This window comes from Marmota flaviventris, chromosome 2, assembly GCF_047511675.1.
Source record: "Marmota flaviventris isolate mMarFla1 chromosome 2, mMarFla1.hap1, whole genome shotgun sequence".
Lineage (NCBI taxonomy): Eukaryota > Metazoa > Chordata > Mammalia > Rodentia > Sciuridae > Marmota > Marmota flaviventris.
Genome location: NC_092499.1, coordinates 1,815,592 through 1,831,848, shown reverse-complemented (window position 1 = coordinate 1,831,848; position 16,257 = coordinate 1,815,592). Strand labels below are relative to the sequence as shown.

The 16,257-nt window shown below is 51.1% G+C and overlaps 1 protein-coding gene across 1 annotated transcript; it reads right to left on the bottom strand.

The window, feature by feature from the left end:
• Positions 1–2,739: 2,739 nt before the first annotated feature.
• On the bottom strand, positions 2,740–11,891 carry Cdca4 (cell division cycle associated 4). Its single transcript, XM_027946718.2, has 2 exons — positions 11,703–11,891; positions 2,740–5,541 (listed from the first exon to the last, which is right to left on the bottom strand). Exon 2 carries the CDS (start codon positions 5,533–5,535, stop codon positions 4,810–4,812), a length of 726 nt encoding a protein of 241 aa, XP_027802519.2. The 5' UTR covers positions 5,536–5,541; positions 11,703–11,891; the 3' UTR covers positions 2,740–4,809.
• Positions 11,892–16,257: the final 4,366 nt, after the last annotated feature.

Below are 16,257 nucleotides of genomic sequence, written 5' to 3'. Positions count from 1 at the left end.
TGAACTCCACTGCATGGAACCTGTTCGCTTTATAATTAATTAATTTATATATATAAAAGTCGTAGATGGACATGATACCTTTATTTATTTTTATGTGGTGCTAAGGATCGAACCCAGTGTCTCATGCTTGCTAGGCAAGCGCTGTACCACTGAGCTACAACCCCAACCCTGAAACCTGTTCTTAAAAATTGAAAAGGTAGCCTGACATCATCACATTGACTTGGGAGGCTGAGGCAGAGGATGGCCCGGGCTAGTCTCAGCAACTTAGCAAGGTCCTGACTCAAAATTTTAAAAAAGGGCAGGTGGTATAGCTCAGTGATACAGCACCCTTGGGTTCATCTCCCAGTACCAAAAACAAAAAAAACCACAGCCCCAAATGTCCTTTTTAACTGTTTTGTTTTTGTTTTTTGTGGTACAGGGGAGTGAATTTAGGGCACAGATGTCTGAACATGAGCTAAGTATTAGAGAATATTCAGGAATTATTTCCTGATTATGGAATCGTCAATGTATAAACATGCTCTATTTTCTAAGGCTAACCGGATTTTTAAGGTGAAAATGGCCTCCTATAGCTCGGATTAGCTTAAAAATTGTTTCAGGGGGCTGGGAAAGTAGCTCAAAGGCACAGCACTTGCCTCACATGTGTGAGGCCTTGGGCAGCACTGCCAAAATAAATATATACACATTTCAGAAAAACAAAAGACAGCATTTACAACTGGCCAACCTGGGCAACAGGCTCAAGGGCCTGATACAGCCCCTCTGCTGCTACGTGAAGTGTGTGAAGTGTGAACAAGGGGCTTTCGGTGGGCACAGCATGCCTCAGTTACTCTGAAGTACAGCCTGTCTTCTGGGTCCTTGCAGGGGAGTACAGGGAACTGTAGGCTGTGGCTAAGGGGGCCCCTGCCAGGTGTTGGCAGGAGCTGTGACCCTGTGGCCCTCGGGAAGAGTACAGAAAAGCCAGGTGCTTCCCTAGGAAGCTCCACCACAGGAATGTGGGGGCGGGGTAAGCAAGGGTCCTCAGACACTCAGACACCCTGGGTGCTGGGTGCCAGTGGACCCCAGCCAGTCCCCAGCCCTCACATGCCCCTCCCACACCACCCTGGACAGCTGCCCACAGCAACAGCAGGCTGGCCCAGAGGGAAAGCTCCTTCCCCGCTCATTCCTCACCAGGGGCTGGGCTTTGGGCAGTGCACCATACCCCAGCCTTGTTCACCCTGGCTGGAGAGGAGGTGACGGGCACCACACGGGCTGAGTGTGTTAGGGTACCAGGTCATGCACCTGGTACCTCCATGGGCCCATGCTCCCGCTGTGTGTCCTACTTGGTGCCTTGACCCAGTGGGGCCAGGCCAACAGCCTGAGCTGGAAGGAGAGGTGAGGGCTTGGCAGAGCCTCCCAAGAATCAAGCCTGCTCCAGTTCAGGGTACCTAGTGCCCAGGGCCATCTGCTCCCCTGGAGCCTGGGTCCTGCCTGTCCCCCAGCCTAACACAGGCAGGGTGGCAGCTTTCTTGAGCGCCAGGTGCCGAGAGCACATGAAGCCACTTATGGAGGCAGGTAGAGGGCAGGAGGCAGCAGGACACCCATGTTTCAGTCCCATCCAAGTTTCTGCCCTGAGTCCAGCTGCAGTGGCATCTTCAGCTCACTCTGGGCTTCACCTGTGGGTCCCCCACAGCCCTGCTGACTGCAGAGCAGCAAGTCAGCAGGTCCAACCAGATTCTGACTACAGGAACACGGCGTCTAGCCCCAAGGCTGCTGCAAGCTGTCATTTACACATCTCGGGGATTTTTACAAAAAAGACGAGGTGCAGCCCACAGAGGCAGCAACCCCCCTATGCAGCCGTGCTGGGGGCTGCTCTGAGCACCTCATTCTTAGGGCTTTCTCTGAGCGTTCCAGCGCCCCCCACCCCCCATCAGGTTCTCCAGTCTCTTGCTCAGGCATTGACATCATCAGCAAGAGGTGGGCCTGGCTGGTCAGCAGGCTCTGGGAACGCTGGGAAGCAAACCACTAGCCAATGGCCTGGCATCCCAGCTGGGCAGCACAAGCTCGCTCGGGAGGCACGGAGGGCAGATGGAGTAGTGGGGCTTATTGCCTACTGGGCAGCACAGGATGAAGTGTATGGGCCAGAAATGGTCACCTGCAGGGGAGCAGGGCCCTCAGCAGCAGCGGGGCTCCGTGGGAATGGCCAGGCTGAACCTCATTCCATCTGCAGGCAAGTGCTCCCCACGGCTGACCCTGCGGGGCTTTGAAGTGCCTTGAGGGGCCATACTCAAGCTCACAGACACCACTCGCCTCAGCCCTGCCCTTCTTGCCTCTACTGAGAACCTGGGCAGACGTGTGGCACAGTACACTGTGGAAAATCTACTTATAGGCTCTCGTGTTCTCCTCATCCCTAGTGCACACCACGGAGTACACCCCAGCCCTCGGCCTGCGGAGTGGCTGGATTGCAGCCATGCACTGGTGCTCATACTTAAAATCAGTGCTTTACTTTTCAACCTTTAAAAACCTAATGCGCTTCCAAGGCAAAGGGGCTCCAAGGCTGAGGGTGTGAAACCCTGCAGGAGGGCTGCTTCCCAAGGCTTCCGCAGCACGCTCTGGTCTTGGGCCCCCACCTCGATACTTGTGTGTTAGAGCACGCACTCTAGCCGTACGAGAACCTGTCAGCTAAGTTGAAAACCAAATACCCTGACCCCTCAGGGTAGAGGGGTCAGGGTTTGACTGGAGGCAGATCCACAAAACACTACAGAGTTTGGATAACTGGAATTCATATTTTTTATTATATAGATATTTTGTAAACAAAATTATCGAATGTTTGGAAAACTGCTTCCAGTCAATTACTTATGTCTACATCTTCAAAACACACATACACATGATGAAACAGCCAGAAATTTCTGTAAAAACAATGGATGAGCCACAGGGACTACTGCAGAAGCAGGTACCTTCCCAGGCCTAGGTCTATAAGCCTGGCTTATAGAATGGGGACTGGCTGAGGGGCTCTCCACCACCTGGCAGACAAGGGGAGGCAGCCGCCTGGTGTAGGAGCTGGGGCACCAGGCCTCCGTGCGCGAGGACAGCCGGTTCCCTCACTCCGTCTTACCTTTTGCCAGCCTGCCAAGCCAGCAATACCTTGTCACCTCTGAAGCTGAACACATGAGATTTGCAATAGAAATGCTGCAAAAAAAGCAAACACTGCTTCAGCTATCAGCAGGCACCCTTTTGCTTCCAGGAGTAGCAGCACTCTCACCACCAGGAGGCGGCCCTCCGTGGATCCAAAGACGGCCAGCCCTGCTACGGTGACGCTGCCTGATCCCTGGACCGCAAACTGGCAGAAGCCCCGCCAAGCTTAGGAAAAGAAAAACCATCCATTGACTATTTAATGCATTCAAGTGAAGTTCTTTCCCTACCTCCACAGACAGACAGACATTACAGCTGAAACCAACGAGGAAAACAAAACAAGGATGACATGGTAAAGTTCACACCATTCCCATTTTGTGCGCTGGATATTTTTAATAAAGTGAGGTTTACATCCATCACTGTCATGTTGATACAAAAAAATATGGTCATGTGCACAAAGGAAAACCACATGCCTGTCAGGCTCAGAGATGGGAGGTCAGAAGAGGCACGAGGAAACCTGTGCATGGTAGGCAACAAGGATCTGGAGATGTGGCAGCCAGGCACAGGGCCACACCAGCTCCCTTCATTGTGTGATCCTTTGGATTGAGAGGACATGAATTACAGAGTTCTTTCATTCTGGACTTAAATTTAACCTTACAATTCTGTTCTAGCACCAATTTAATAGAGCAGGTGTAAGCATTTCTACCAACAGCACACAGGCATACACTCTTTCCAAACACACGTCTGGCACACAGCAGCCCATGTGTATGCTCTAAAAAGGGCACGCAGCTCTGCTAGGGCCGTGCTGGGAACAGATGGGAGGCGCCCTCTGTGACCACCTCATGGAAGACACAGCTGAGACTCCAGACTCTTAAGATCAAATGGTGCCTGTGATTTCACACAAATACCCAACCTTCCCCTCCAGTGGCATTTACATATATAAATAGGCTTAAATAGAACCCTCCATTATTTTCACTAAGTCTAAAAAGACACGGCTTCAGAGCAGGTCTAGTGAAGAGGGTTCTAACTGCATGCAGTTCTCATTTTAAGCATCCTCTGTTGTAACACAGAACATGACATAAGGGTCCTGCGAACAACCAAAGTAGAAAACAGAACACTTACGCTGCTGCATCAGAGTGTGGGAAATGACTATTTAAACCTTCAAACAATGAAATACACAACTGCAATTGTTCAGGTTATACAAGTTTCTAATGTAGCAGCAAATGATGTTTATACAAAAAATAGACTTTTAAGAAAATAGCTGCAAAAATCTAAGAGTATAAAACATTTAAAAAATATATCTTAAAAGACAAAATATTGCCCCAAACGTATAAGACTGAGTTTTAAAAGTTCACCTATCTAGATTTTAATGAGGTTGGTTGAATGCAGCCTGTTGCTCGACATCTCCGCGGGAGGTGCAGCCAGCATAGGGAGGGCCTGGAGCTGTGGGATGTCACCTAGCCCAGGGCTGAGGCGCCTTCAGAGAGCTCCAGCTCCCAGCACCGGCCTCTGCTGCCGGAGCCAGAGCCATTGAGTCTGCCCCAGGACACTCTCAGAATCAACAGACTGCCCCACAGGGCCAGGACGCAGGCTGCAGTGGTGAGAACTCTGCACAGGACTGGTGCCCTGCGTTTCTACATGGGCCACAGTATATCAGGTAAGCTCTCTGGGGCATGTGGCCTTGTCCGTGGCCCACTGGGGGCCTCAGGTTTCCACTAGGATCTCCACCACATGGTCCAGTTCGGCCAGGTCGGACTTGCAGCTGGAGCCGGGAGGTGAGGCTGCCGAGGCAAAGCCCTCAAGCCCATCACAGAGGCCTGGCTTAGTGCCACCCATCATTCCTGTCAGCACAGTGTCCAGGTCGTAGTAGGAATTGTCCACATCTGAGAACAACTCCTCCATAGCGCTGGGACTTTTGTTCTCCAGGGTCTCAAATATCTGATCTAGAGACTTCTGAAAGCTTCCTCTGTTTTCTCGAGGGTTGCCTGTATCCCAAAGGCTACTCTGAGTGTTCCTCGGCACCTGTGCTGAGCTGATTGTGGAAAGTTCAGAAACTGGACCTTGCAAGGGGTCATCTCCCAGGTCAGGAGCAGGGCACCCTGCCTCTGGCCCCCTTGCTGTGCGACACAGGATCTCCGTGGACACAAGGCGGTCGAGCGGCACCCGTTCTGCACTCTGGGGTGCTGCCCCTCGCCATGCACCATCCCGGCTCATCTCCTCCTGGATCTGCCGGACTGTGTTGGCAATGAGGACTGAGCGGCAAAGGTTGGGCTCTACCAGCATGTGGCAGAGCTGGAGCTTGACCAGGGACATGTCCAGGAGCGACTGCCGCTGAAGGCTATAGGCAGGAACAGTGCCAAAGCCAGCCAAGGCACCCTCCCCATCTTCCTCCTGGTCAACACATTTCCTCTTCAGTCCTCGTGCAAACATTGTGCCCTGTGGGAACCAAGGAAGACGCCACTTAGCACATCTTGGCACCCTGGCACAGTGCCCCCAGGACACTCATCAAAGAGAGAAGGGGCATCTGCATACGGGCACAAAGGCATGTCCTGGAAGGCAGCGTTGTGTCTGTGATATACTCACAGCCATACTGTCAGCAACAACAAAGCTTAAGGCTGTAGCACGACTTTTCTACCCACAGAAAAATGAACAGAAATAGGAGAAACTTTATTTCTTAGAGCCAGGCTCAAAATCTGCATGAAACAATCCACGCATTCGTGCCTGTGAAAGAAGAGGAACTCTGCGGTGAGGCACAGAACACGGCCATGGAGAGGACAGGGCTTGCAGACCACATCAACAATACTGTCCACCTTCCAAAACCGATTAGCTATGGGATCCTCACCAGTGATAAAGTCCTACATGTTTTAGAAGGGCTGCTCCTTCCCTTCGAGAGCTCACTAACAAAATTATGGTCCCCTATGGCGGACGGCTCACTGGGAAATCGTACTCCAGAGATGCACAGATCAGAACGCTGGCCTATGTCCTCCAGCGGGCAGGCATTACCTGGCTCCGCAGCAGCACCTTCAGAAGGGACCAGGGCCCCGAAAAGCCCCCTTGTTCTCATGCTGTGTAACACAGTGGCTCAGCACAGCTGGGGCTCACAGTGATTACCTGGGGCTCTCCTTCCATGCTCGTGCAGGAGCTGAACATTTTTATTTCAACTAACTTGAGATAAATGAATAAATTCAAACTATTCAGAGTCTTTTAAAAATGCAAACTTTTAGGATTTTTTTTTTCAATCCAATGACTCCCTGTGGTTGGAGTGCAGCCAGGTGGCTCTGGGGAGCTGATGTGGGAGGCATGTGCTGTCCCCCACGCAGGGCCCAGGAATAAGCGGTAGGTAAGCTATGCAGTGTGGAAGAACCAGCTGCCAAGTGTCCCTCCCCAGGACAGCCCTGGTGGTGACTGTCTTGCTGGCTCTACCCTGGGAAGGACAGGAAAAGATCCCCTGTCCTTCTGAATATCCTTTCAAAGTCCTAGATATCACCTCCCATGCTTGCAACACTTTAAATTTTATTAACTAAAGTAACCCCTTGGGCATTTATCCCAAAGAAATGAAAGCCAAGGTTTATGTATAAATGTATACAAGAACATTCACAGTGTTCACACCAAACAGCTCCATGCTGGAAACAGTCCCCTCAGCTGGGGATGGCCAAGGAGAGGCCAAGGGATCACCACCCTGTGGGATCTCACTTGACATTTATGCAGTGGCAAACTAAGGGGTGGGAGGGCCATGCAGGGCAGGCACAAGAAATCCCTGGAGTGAAGGGGATCTACACCTGGGCAAGTGTGCTACACTGCAGAGGACCCCACTCCCCACTGCCCCTGGCACCCACCTGGAGCATCAGGGTCACGCACACAGGGCCTCTGTGCCAGTTGCTGTGGGTCTAGAGAATTTCAAACTGAAGAGTTAAGCCTGAGCCATGGTTTTCCCCAGCAGCAAAGTGGCATGACCACCTACACAGGTCCACACTGCACACAGCAGCGGACCTGTTCTTAAATGAACAGGAGCTCACCACCAAGACACATTACACTCTATCCCGTCTGGTATTATAGCATTCAAGTTCTTTGTCTTGGTGCAAATTCAACTTTTACAGAATTACTGTTTCTAAAAACCCAATCACATTTAAATCACTGGTATAAAATTGTCAAGTTTATCAAGAAAATATAAGATTATGTCAAACCACAGAAAAAAAATTGTTTGGGGGAAAAAAATTAAACTCCAAAGATTCCTCCGTGGCAAGTCCCTCTTTCTCTTTTGGTTCTGGGTTTCTCTTTTCAACCATAAAATTCCAACTCTGCAAGATTTAATGTAGGACTCAAATGTCATAAATTAAGTCCTAGTTTACAAAACTTCTGGCTGCCCTCTCTGACTTTGGAAACCAGGTAATGACTGGGTAGGTCCACCAGAAGTCAGGATAGCCTACCAGGGGCACATGGGGCAACTCACAAAAGGAGTAAGAATGGGGCAGGACCAAGACCCACCCCTCAAACCTGAACACAGCTCCAAAACTATCCTGAGAACTAATGACCTTGACACCCCTATCTCCTGGTCATAAGCCTCTGGGCAGCACACTCAACAAAGACCCTCACACTGAGTTCTGGAAGCCAGATGTGGTCCTAGGACCCCAGGGAATGTGAAAAGCCTGAGTTCAGTGCTCGGCTACAGCTGGTAAGCAGCCCCTAGGCCATGCCAGGACGGCACTGCTGCAGAGAAAGCAAACCAAGGCACCCTTAACAGGATGTGCTCTTAGAACTTGAATGTACACATCAGCAACAGCTGGACCACATTCAAACAGAACCCTGGCCCACAACCTGCAGCAAGGAGCCCACAAGCCAGCTGCTGACCTACAGGACAACCTGGAAGTCCACAGGCTCTCTAGGAAGCTAAACAGCAACTTGCTAACAAAGGCACCAGCCAACACATAAAAACAACAGCTGCTCTAGTTTCTGTCCCTGCTGCAGAGTTGGACTAGTCAGAGAGGGGCAAACAAATAGCCCTCCTCCCACCCTTGCCTCCGTCTCTGGTGGAACTGTCCCCTATCTATAGTAGCTCCTACACATCCACCACCTGTTCTCACCTGCCTGGCTGCTGAGACAGCTTGCTGACAATCAAAAAGCACGAAACACAATGTCCTACAATCCTAAGCACTCAGAGAAAGCCAGTCACCCGTGGGTCCCTTCCTCCCAGCCCTTCCCAAGGCAGCCCTTCCCTGCAGGTCCACTGCCAGCTCTGCCTGGATGGAAGTCTGATCCCCACAGTGGGGAGATGCCCACTCAGAGTCTGCAGGAGCACAGCAGCTGTACCTGGCCAGGCCACATCACTCACCTACACCTAGATTTTTGTCACAGGTAATAATGGTTTCCAAGTTCAGGTGATGCAATGGTTCTGGCACTTGGTTTCCTAACCCTTGATTCCTGGATTAGTACCAGGGACAGGGGCAGAAACATTTGAAAGGCACTTGTTGAACACATCGACAAAAGCTGCTTTTTGGGAGGACTGAACCACCCTATCAATTTTATTCTGCATTAATGTTTGCACATATGCTGGAAAATTCTCCCTACTGCTTTACCAGTTCTCTAAGTTCACTGCTCTACCTGCAGAGTGACCCTGCTCCACATCCATGCTTCTGCTGGGCTCACACTCTGCCCTTAGCCTTCTCTTACCACCCTGGGATGAGGACATTCCCCCATCCCAGTACTGGGGATGGAACCCAGGGCCCTGAGAATGCCAGGCAAGGGTTCTACCACCAGTTACAGCCCCAGCTTGAGGACATTCTTTAAACATTAAAAATAAACAAGTTGCTGTGTGCAGTGGTGCATGCCTGTAATCCCAGTGCTTGGGAGGCTGAGACAGGAGGATAGTGAGTTCAAAGCCAGCCTTAGCAAAAAGTGAAGCGCTCAACAACTCAGTGACACCCTGTCTCTAAATAAAATACAAAACAGGCCTGGGGATGTGGCTCAGTGGTTGAGTGCCCCTGAGTTCAATCCCTGGCACCCCAAAAATAAATAAAAAACAAGTCTACAGCTCAGGAGGCTGAGGCAGGAGGATCACGAGTTCAAAGCCAGCCTCAGCAAATTGCTAAGCAATTCAGTGAGACCATCTCTAAATAAAATACAAAATAGGCCTGGGAGTGCGGCTCAGTGGCCAAGTGCCCCTGAGTTCAATCCCAAGTTACATGGATAAGCTGCAGTGTAGTCTCACAATGGAATACAACTCAGCAACAAAAAACATAGAGGCCTCTGTTAACAACAGGAATGGATCACAAAGGTCCTATGCTGAAATACACAGTGCATGACCCACCCACCTGAGTCGACAACCTAGTGATAGCAATACACGGCAGACATTGCTGCTGCTGTGGATAGCAACTGCTGGCAAGGGGCAGAGGGACTCTAGGATGTGGGGACACACCCCTCAGCAACATAGGACACATATCTGTCAATATTCACTGAACTGCACTGTATCTGTTCATTTTATTGTATTAAATTATACTTTGATTACAAAGAAAATAAGTAAATAAGTCAGCTAAGGATGTGGTAAAGGGCTACCACATTAAAACTGAAAGCCACTTTGGCAAATGCCTCTTCTGCATGTAAGGTGTGCCAGATCTCCTTCTGTGCACTCTAATAATATCATCCACTTCAAGTGCTCCTAATCCCAAGCAAGTGGTAATATTGTTATTCCAATAAAAAAAAAATTTACTACTACAAAAAAGAGTTCATGGGCAGTTTTTACAATTTCATGACCCCAAAGTGCTATTGCCCAAAACCTGTGATCCAGAATAAGGGGATAACAGTGGGCCCAGGAGACTTGTAAGGAACCCCTATTCAGATTCTCTGTCGGAGACCAAGTTGCATTAAGCATGGTTCTAACTGGCCCTAAAGGATGTCTGGGACAGAGGTAAGAAACACAGATCCTCCTCAGCTGACCTGGTCTGGGAACAACTCACTGCGGTTGCCCTGAGGTTGCTTAGCCCTTCCAATGCAAAACCCTGTGGGCTGCAGAGCTTGGCTTCCTGCTAAGTTGTACATAGAGTACGGTAGCTATCTCACACCTCCCTTATTTCCCACGAAGCCAGAGTCTGTCCACGTCTAGTTAAATGACTCAAATCCCACCAACTGGTGTCTTCAGAACAACCAACACCAGCAGGATTTAGCCCTCCATCCTCACCCTCAGGCCTCCTCCAGGCCAAGCACAGGCCTGAAGACAGGGCCAGGTGAACAAAGGAACTCTTGAGATGGCAGCAAGGCAAAGCAGAAGCTAGCCAGGAGCAAGGGGAGTGACTGTAACTGCTCCCCTGGAGCAACCCAAGGGAGACAGACAGGGACGGCCCCCAGCTGCATACTGTACTCTAGCAGCAGTTCTTAGTGGCTGAAAATTCAGACCCCCATATTCTGATCAGGAGGGCTGGGTGGTCAGGGACAGTCCTGGCTCTTACCTCAACCACTCTTATGGATATTGGGCTTAAATGCTAAAAATGTCCATTTCTATCACACAATCAGATTCAGGTGAAATATATCATCAAAAAAAAAAAAAATAGGGAGGATGTAACAAGGTGGGAAAGTGCAGAGTCCCCTGGTCTCTCTGGCTGCATGTGAGTTCATCATTCCACCACCATCTGCTGACAGCTCCTACCAGTTGGCTACAATTACTTTTGATGCTCAGAGGATATAAGACTTTCTTATGCCTGGAAGCAGGTTCCGGGGGCAAATTGAGGGGAACTTCCTGGCCTCCTTCCCAGATAAAACCTGCCGCTCTGCCTAGAAAAGTCATGGCTGACTTTCTAGTCTTTCACTAAAAAACATGGTGACCAAAGCAGTCATATTACTAAGTTCCTAAGACGTTAATCTTAATTTTATCAGCTCGTTTGAAAGAATGGTTACCTCAGTCCTATGGACTGAGAGGCCAGACACAAAGGCCAGGAGGGGAAAAAACACGGAGGCTGTCTGGGCCAGTGCATCTCCGGAAAGTGCTCAGAAAAGCCTTTTCCTTGGTGACCCTACTTTAGGGAGAGAAGCTTTTGGAATTGTCTCTGGTGCTTTTTCGGGTCCCACCTAAGAGAACAGGCAGGACTGTCCAGGGCAGCCCACGACCAGCTCAGAGGGAGGACGGTCCACTGAGCAGGCGGAGAGACGCCCCCTGGGCGCTAAATAACACGGGAAACAAAAGCAAAGAATGCCTGCCCTGCACCCGAGGGAGGAAGGATCCCCGGCGCGGCTGCTCCGCCAGCAGGACCCCGGGCAGGCCCAGCGCTCCCACGCGCCCTCGGGAGGGAAACCGGGCAGGAAGAGGCCAGAGGGTCAGCACGGGCGCGGGCAGGGTGGGAGCAGGAGGAAGGAGAGGGTGGACGGAGGGCGACGGAGAGGAGCCGAGGACGGAGGGTGGACCGAGAGCGAGTGGGCGAGGGGCGCGGAGCCCGAGGGCAGGAGGCCTCCGGCAGGGTGTCGCTCCGATCGGCAGGCGGATGCCCTCCCGAAGGGTCGCGGTGCGACGAGCGCGCACGTGGCAACGGCCGGGAAGCCCGCTGCGACCCGCCCACCCCGCGAGCGCTCGGCACGCGCAGAGGCTCCCCAAAGCCCGTCGCCTGCTGGCTCACCTGCGCCGCCAGGCCGGCCGCCGCTCAGCTCGGAGCCCGGGAGCCGCTCAGCGCCCACAAAGGGTCGCCATGGCGCCGCTGCGCGCCCGCCGATTGGCCGAGCGCTGGGCGGGGCTCCGTTCAAACCCGCGCGGGGCGGGGCTTGGCGACACCGCTTCCCGCGCGGCGGTGGCCGTTGGGCCCTCGTGCTCCGCCACTCTGCCCCGCGCCGTACGCCCTCCCACTCCCAGACGCCCTCACGCCCGGCCCCGCCCCAGCTCCCAGACGGCCTCGCGCCCGGCCCCGCCCCCAACTTCCCCGTGGCGCTGCGCCCCACCCCCAGCACCCAGGTGCCCTCACGCCCAGTCCCGCCCCTCCTGCTCCCAGGTTTCCGCGCGCCCCGGCCCGCCTCCTGCTCCCAGGTCTCCGCGCGAGCTTGGGACCGCGTCTGCGCAGCGCCTCCTTCTCGCGAGCTCTCTGGCGGAGGGTAGCTGAGGACTTGCAGGGCTACCGTATGGAGGCCCGGGTGCCCCGTGCCGCCCGTCCCGCTCGTCAGCAAGGAAGCCGTGAGCACAGCGAGCAGTGGCGGCTTCGTGATGGCGGGGCGGCTCGCTGTAGGGCCGTGCGCGACGTCCGGGTTCGCCCGGCGCCGTGGAGAAACAAGAGTGGACCTGAGGCCCGAGGCGCTGACAGCCGCGCCGTGTGCCCCGCGCTAGGGGCCCGCCTCTCCGGGGAAGGGGGACTTGTGGCCCCGGGAGGGACTCAGCTTCCTCCTGCGGGATGCAGAGGAGCGACAGGACCTGAATTGTGCTGGAATGCGTGGTTGGTTTCACATTCCAAAGTCAACACAGTTCACCACAGAGAATCGCAGTTGGGGATACATTTGGGGAGGCGCGGCGCGGAGGAGCCAGCTCGCTCAGGTCGCTGCAGTCCAGCTTGTGAGAACTTGCGAGCTCTGCATGTCCGACGTCCGGTAAAAAACAAACGCTTGTAGCCGGACCCACACAGAAAATGCAGTTCCCTGTACGCAGATGTCCTGCGCACGAAAACAAGACTCCAAACCAGTAGAAACTGGGCAAAGGAGATAACGCACACCCTTAAGCAGGTGACAAGAAGTTCAACGCAAATTGGAGCAGTGATGTATGCCATTTTTCCACCCACCAAATTTGCAGAGATCAAAAATATTCTCTGCAGCTGGACTCTGCTTTCACTCAGTGTCCAATAATATTCAATAAAATATTAACAAGGCATGTCAGGACGAAAAAAGGTGGGAAAACGGGGCGGGGGGGCCGAAGGGGCAGATAACAGAAACAGATATCAGAGTTGTCAAGTTTTCAGGAAACTGTAATTAATGTGTTCAGGGAAATTTAACCACAAAAACTAGAATCTATTAAAAAAATTTTTCCTTTTTCTTTTTTCTTCCATCCAAGTGGAAGAAATAGCATCATCAATCTTAATTCTTTTTTTCCTCCTTTTTTATGTTTTTGTACCAGGGATTGAACCCAGGCACACTTCACCCCTGAGCTGTGTCCCTAACCCTTTTTATTTTGAGAGAGGGTCTGGCTAAGTTTTTGAGGCTAGCCTCAAGCTTGCGATCCTCCTGCCTCAGCCTCCTGAGCCACTGTGATTACAGGCATGCATCACTGCACCTGCCTAAATATCTTTTTTAAGAAGCAAAAGTTCCTTATTTGCCCAGGCTGCGCTTGAACTCCTAGGCCTAAGCAATCCTCCTGCCGTGGCCTACTGAGTAGTTGGGGGTACAGTGTGACCACCATGCCCACCTACAAGTCTCCAGTTTGTTATACTAGAGTCAGCCAAACCTTGATGCTGAAACTTGGAGAGGACAAGAAAAATGGACAGGCTCGTCTTTCATGAGCTTACTTTAAGATTCCAAATCAGATCCAGCGTGATAAAATAAATCAATCACAACCAAGTTGGGCTTACTCCAGGAATGCATGGTTGGTTTCACATTCCAAAGTCAACACAGTTCACCACAGAAGTGTAATAAAGGAGAAAAAGGCATGAAAAGCTCAGTAAGCACAGACAAAGAAAGCATCTGATAAGATTTGACATCCTTTCATGATGAAAGGATGGGAAATATGCACATACAGACTCAAAAACAGTCCACAGCACTGCCCTCACTTCTGACACCAAATGCAAGGTTGGGGGTCACGAGGACCACAGCCATGTTTTTAAAGATTCCCTACAAGAACTCAGAACATTGACGCAGCCACCAGAAAAAAAGGAACCTCTGGTCTACACCACAGGAGCCAAATCTTACCCATGACAGGAACAAGCTGGGAAGGGGTCCTGAGCTCCAGATGAGGACCAGCTAGCAGTTGCCACTATTGCCATCCAAGCACCTTGTTGCCGGAAGGACCTGGGGAGCAAAGGACAATATGAAGCCCACTGTGCCCTCAATGCCATGAGTAGCAGAGCCTTTTGTCTGAGGCCCAGGAGTCTCCAGTCTCCCATCACGTGCCCAGCACTGGCAGCCTGTTGGCTGAGCTGTAGTTTGAATATGGTTTCAGTGTCCCCAGGGTTCATGCGTTGGGAGCTTGGTCTGCAGTGTGATGATTTGGGGGGATTGTGGGGCCCTTAAGAGGTGGGGCCTTGAGAAATCATGCTCGGAAGGGGTATTCTGAGGTACCAGTTCAGTTCCCAAGAGAGAAGGTTATAAAGGTGCAAGACTGGGCTGGGGTTGTAGCTCAGTGGCAGAGTGCGTGCCTAGCAAATGTGAGACACTGGATTCAATCCTCAACACCATATATCAACATAAACAAAGAAAGGTCCATTGACAACTAAAAAAAAAATTTTTTTTTAAGGAGCAAGACTGGCCCTCCCTGCTCTCTGATTCGCCATGTGATCTCTTTTCACACATGCTCTCAACATTGTAATGCCATCTGCCATAGGGCCCTTACCAGAGCCAAGCCAGTGCCAGCACCATGCCCTTGAACTTCCAAAACTATGAGCTAAATAAACCTCTTTTCCTCATATAATATCCAGGCTCACATATTATGTTATAGCAATAGAAAACAAGACTACGAGCTTACAAGCTGGGAAAATCTCTAACCTTCCATTTCTCCTTTCTAACCTCTTCATGAAAAACAGCTTTAACCTGCCTAGGGAGCCAGGGAAAGGATCTTGAAGGGTGCTGGGAGTTGAAAAAATAAGCAGATATAGTGTGGATAAAGAATTCAAGCCCTCTCACTGTTGGAGAAAGGAACTGCAAATAAGGAATGGGCAGGCTGGACCAGCTGTTGGATTGAAATTGGAGATACTGATACAAATCCACAGTTTGACTATAGTTAGATATAGATGTAGACGTATATGTGTATGTGCATGTGTTCAGACGTGTATACTCCAAGTTCTGAAATGGCTGCCCTAGCAGCAACACACCTGGAGCCCAGGTCTTGGCTTCCAACCCCCACCAGCTCCAGGGAGGAGGGCCAAGACAAGACCAGAGCCAGGTAAACTAACGTGTTCCAGGAAGTGAGGAGTGTTCAAGAGTGGACAGACAGGCGGAGGGGACACAGCACCAGCCTACCTTACAGAGCAGAAGAACAACTCTTTTTTTTTTTTTTTAATTTATTTTTTTAGTTTTTGGCGGACACAACATCTTCATTTGTATGTGGTGCTGAGGATCGAACCCAGGCCGCACGCATGCCAGGCGAGCGCGCTACCGCTTGAGCCACATCCCCAGCCCCGAAGAACAACTCTTGAGCCTGAATTAAATTCAGACATAGAAAGTATGTAACATGCATGCATATGGGAGAAAGGGGCCAGACCTCACAGAGGGATCTCAACCTCCCAGGAACTACTTATTTTATTTAATGAATGCAAAATGCTTACTGACTAACCTTGCAGTGGGGAGACTTGGTGGACCCCCACCTCACCCAGACAACAGGAGTTAGCATTGCCGGTGCCACCGAGATAGCCACCTTGAGCCTGGGATAGGCCACATAGCAGAGAGACCTCACTCTAGAGACCTCACTCCAGAGGGATTCCTGCTGGAAATGCAGAAACCTTGGCAGGAGTTCTGCAGATTTGCAGGCCTTGGACACGTGGCAGTTTCCTTATGTTGACTGATTCGGCAAGTCTGTTTACTTCCAAAGTACTTGGAGATGTGGAGGGTCACAAGCATCAGTCTACAATGTATCCTGAGGTGGTGCAGAAAAAAAAGTTAAATGGGAAGAAAGAATAATAAGGCAAATGTGGAAAATATTAGAGGTTGGGGCATGTGGGAAGGGAGCATCCAGATTTTTTGTACTGTTTGCCATTTTTCTATAAATTGGAAATTATTTCAGAATAAAAAGTTGAATTAAAAATCTACCTGATCTTGGGCCAGGGTTGTGGCTCAGCGGTAGAGCACTCACCTAGCACATGTGAGGCCCTGGGTTCGATCCTCAGCAGCACATAAAAATAAATAAAGGTATTGTGTCCAACTACGACTAAAAAATAAATATTAAAAAAAAAACTACCTGATTGTAGAAGCAGAAATCAGAATAGTGATTACCAGAGGCTGAGAAGGGTAGGGAAAGAGGGGACCCAAGCACAGACAGGAGGGGTGAGTTCC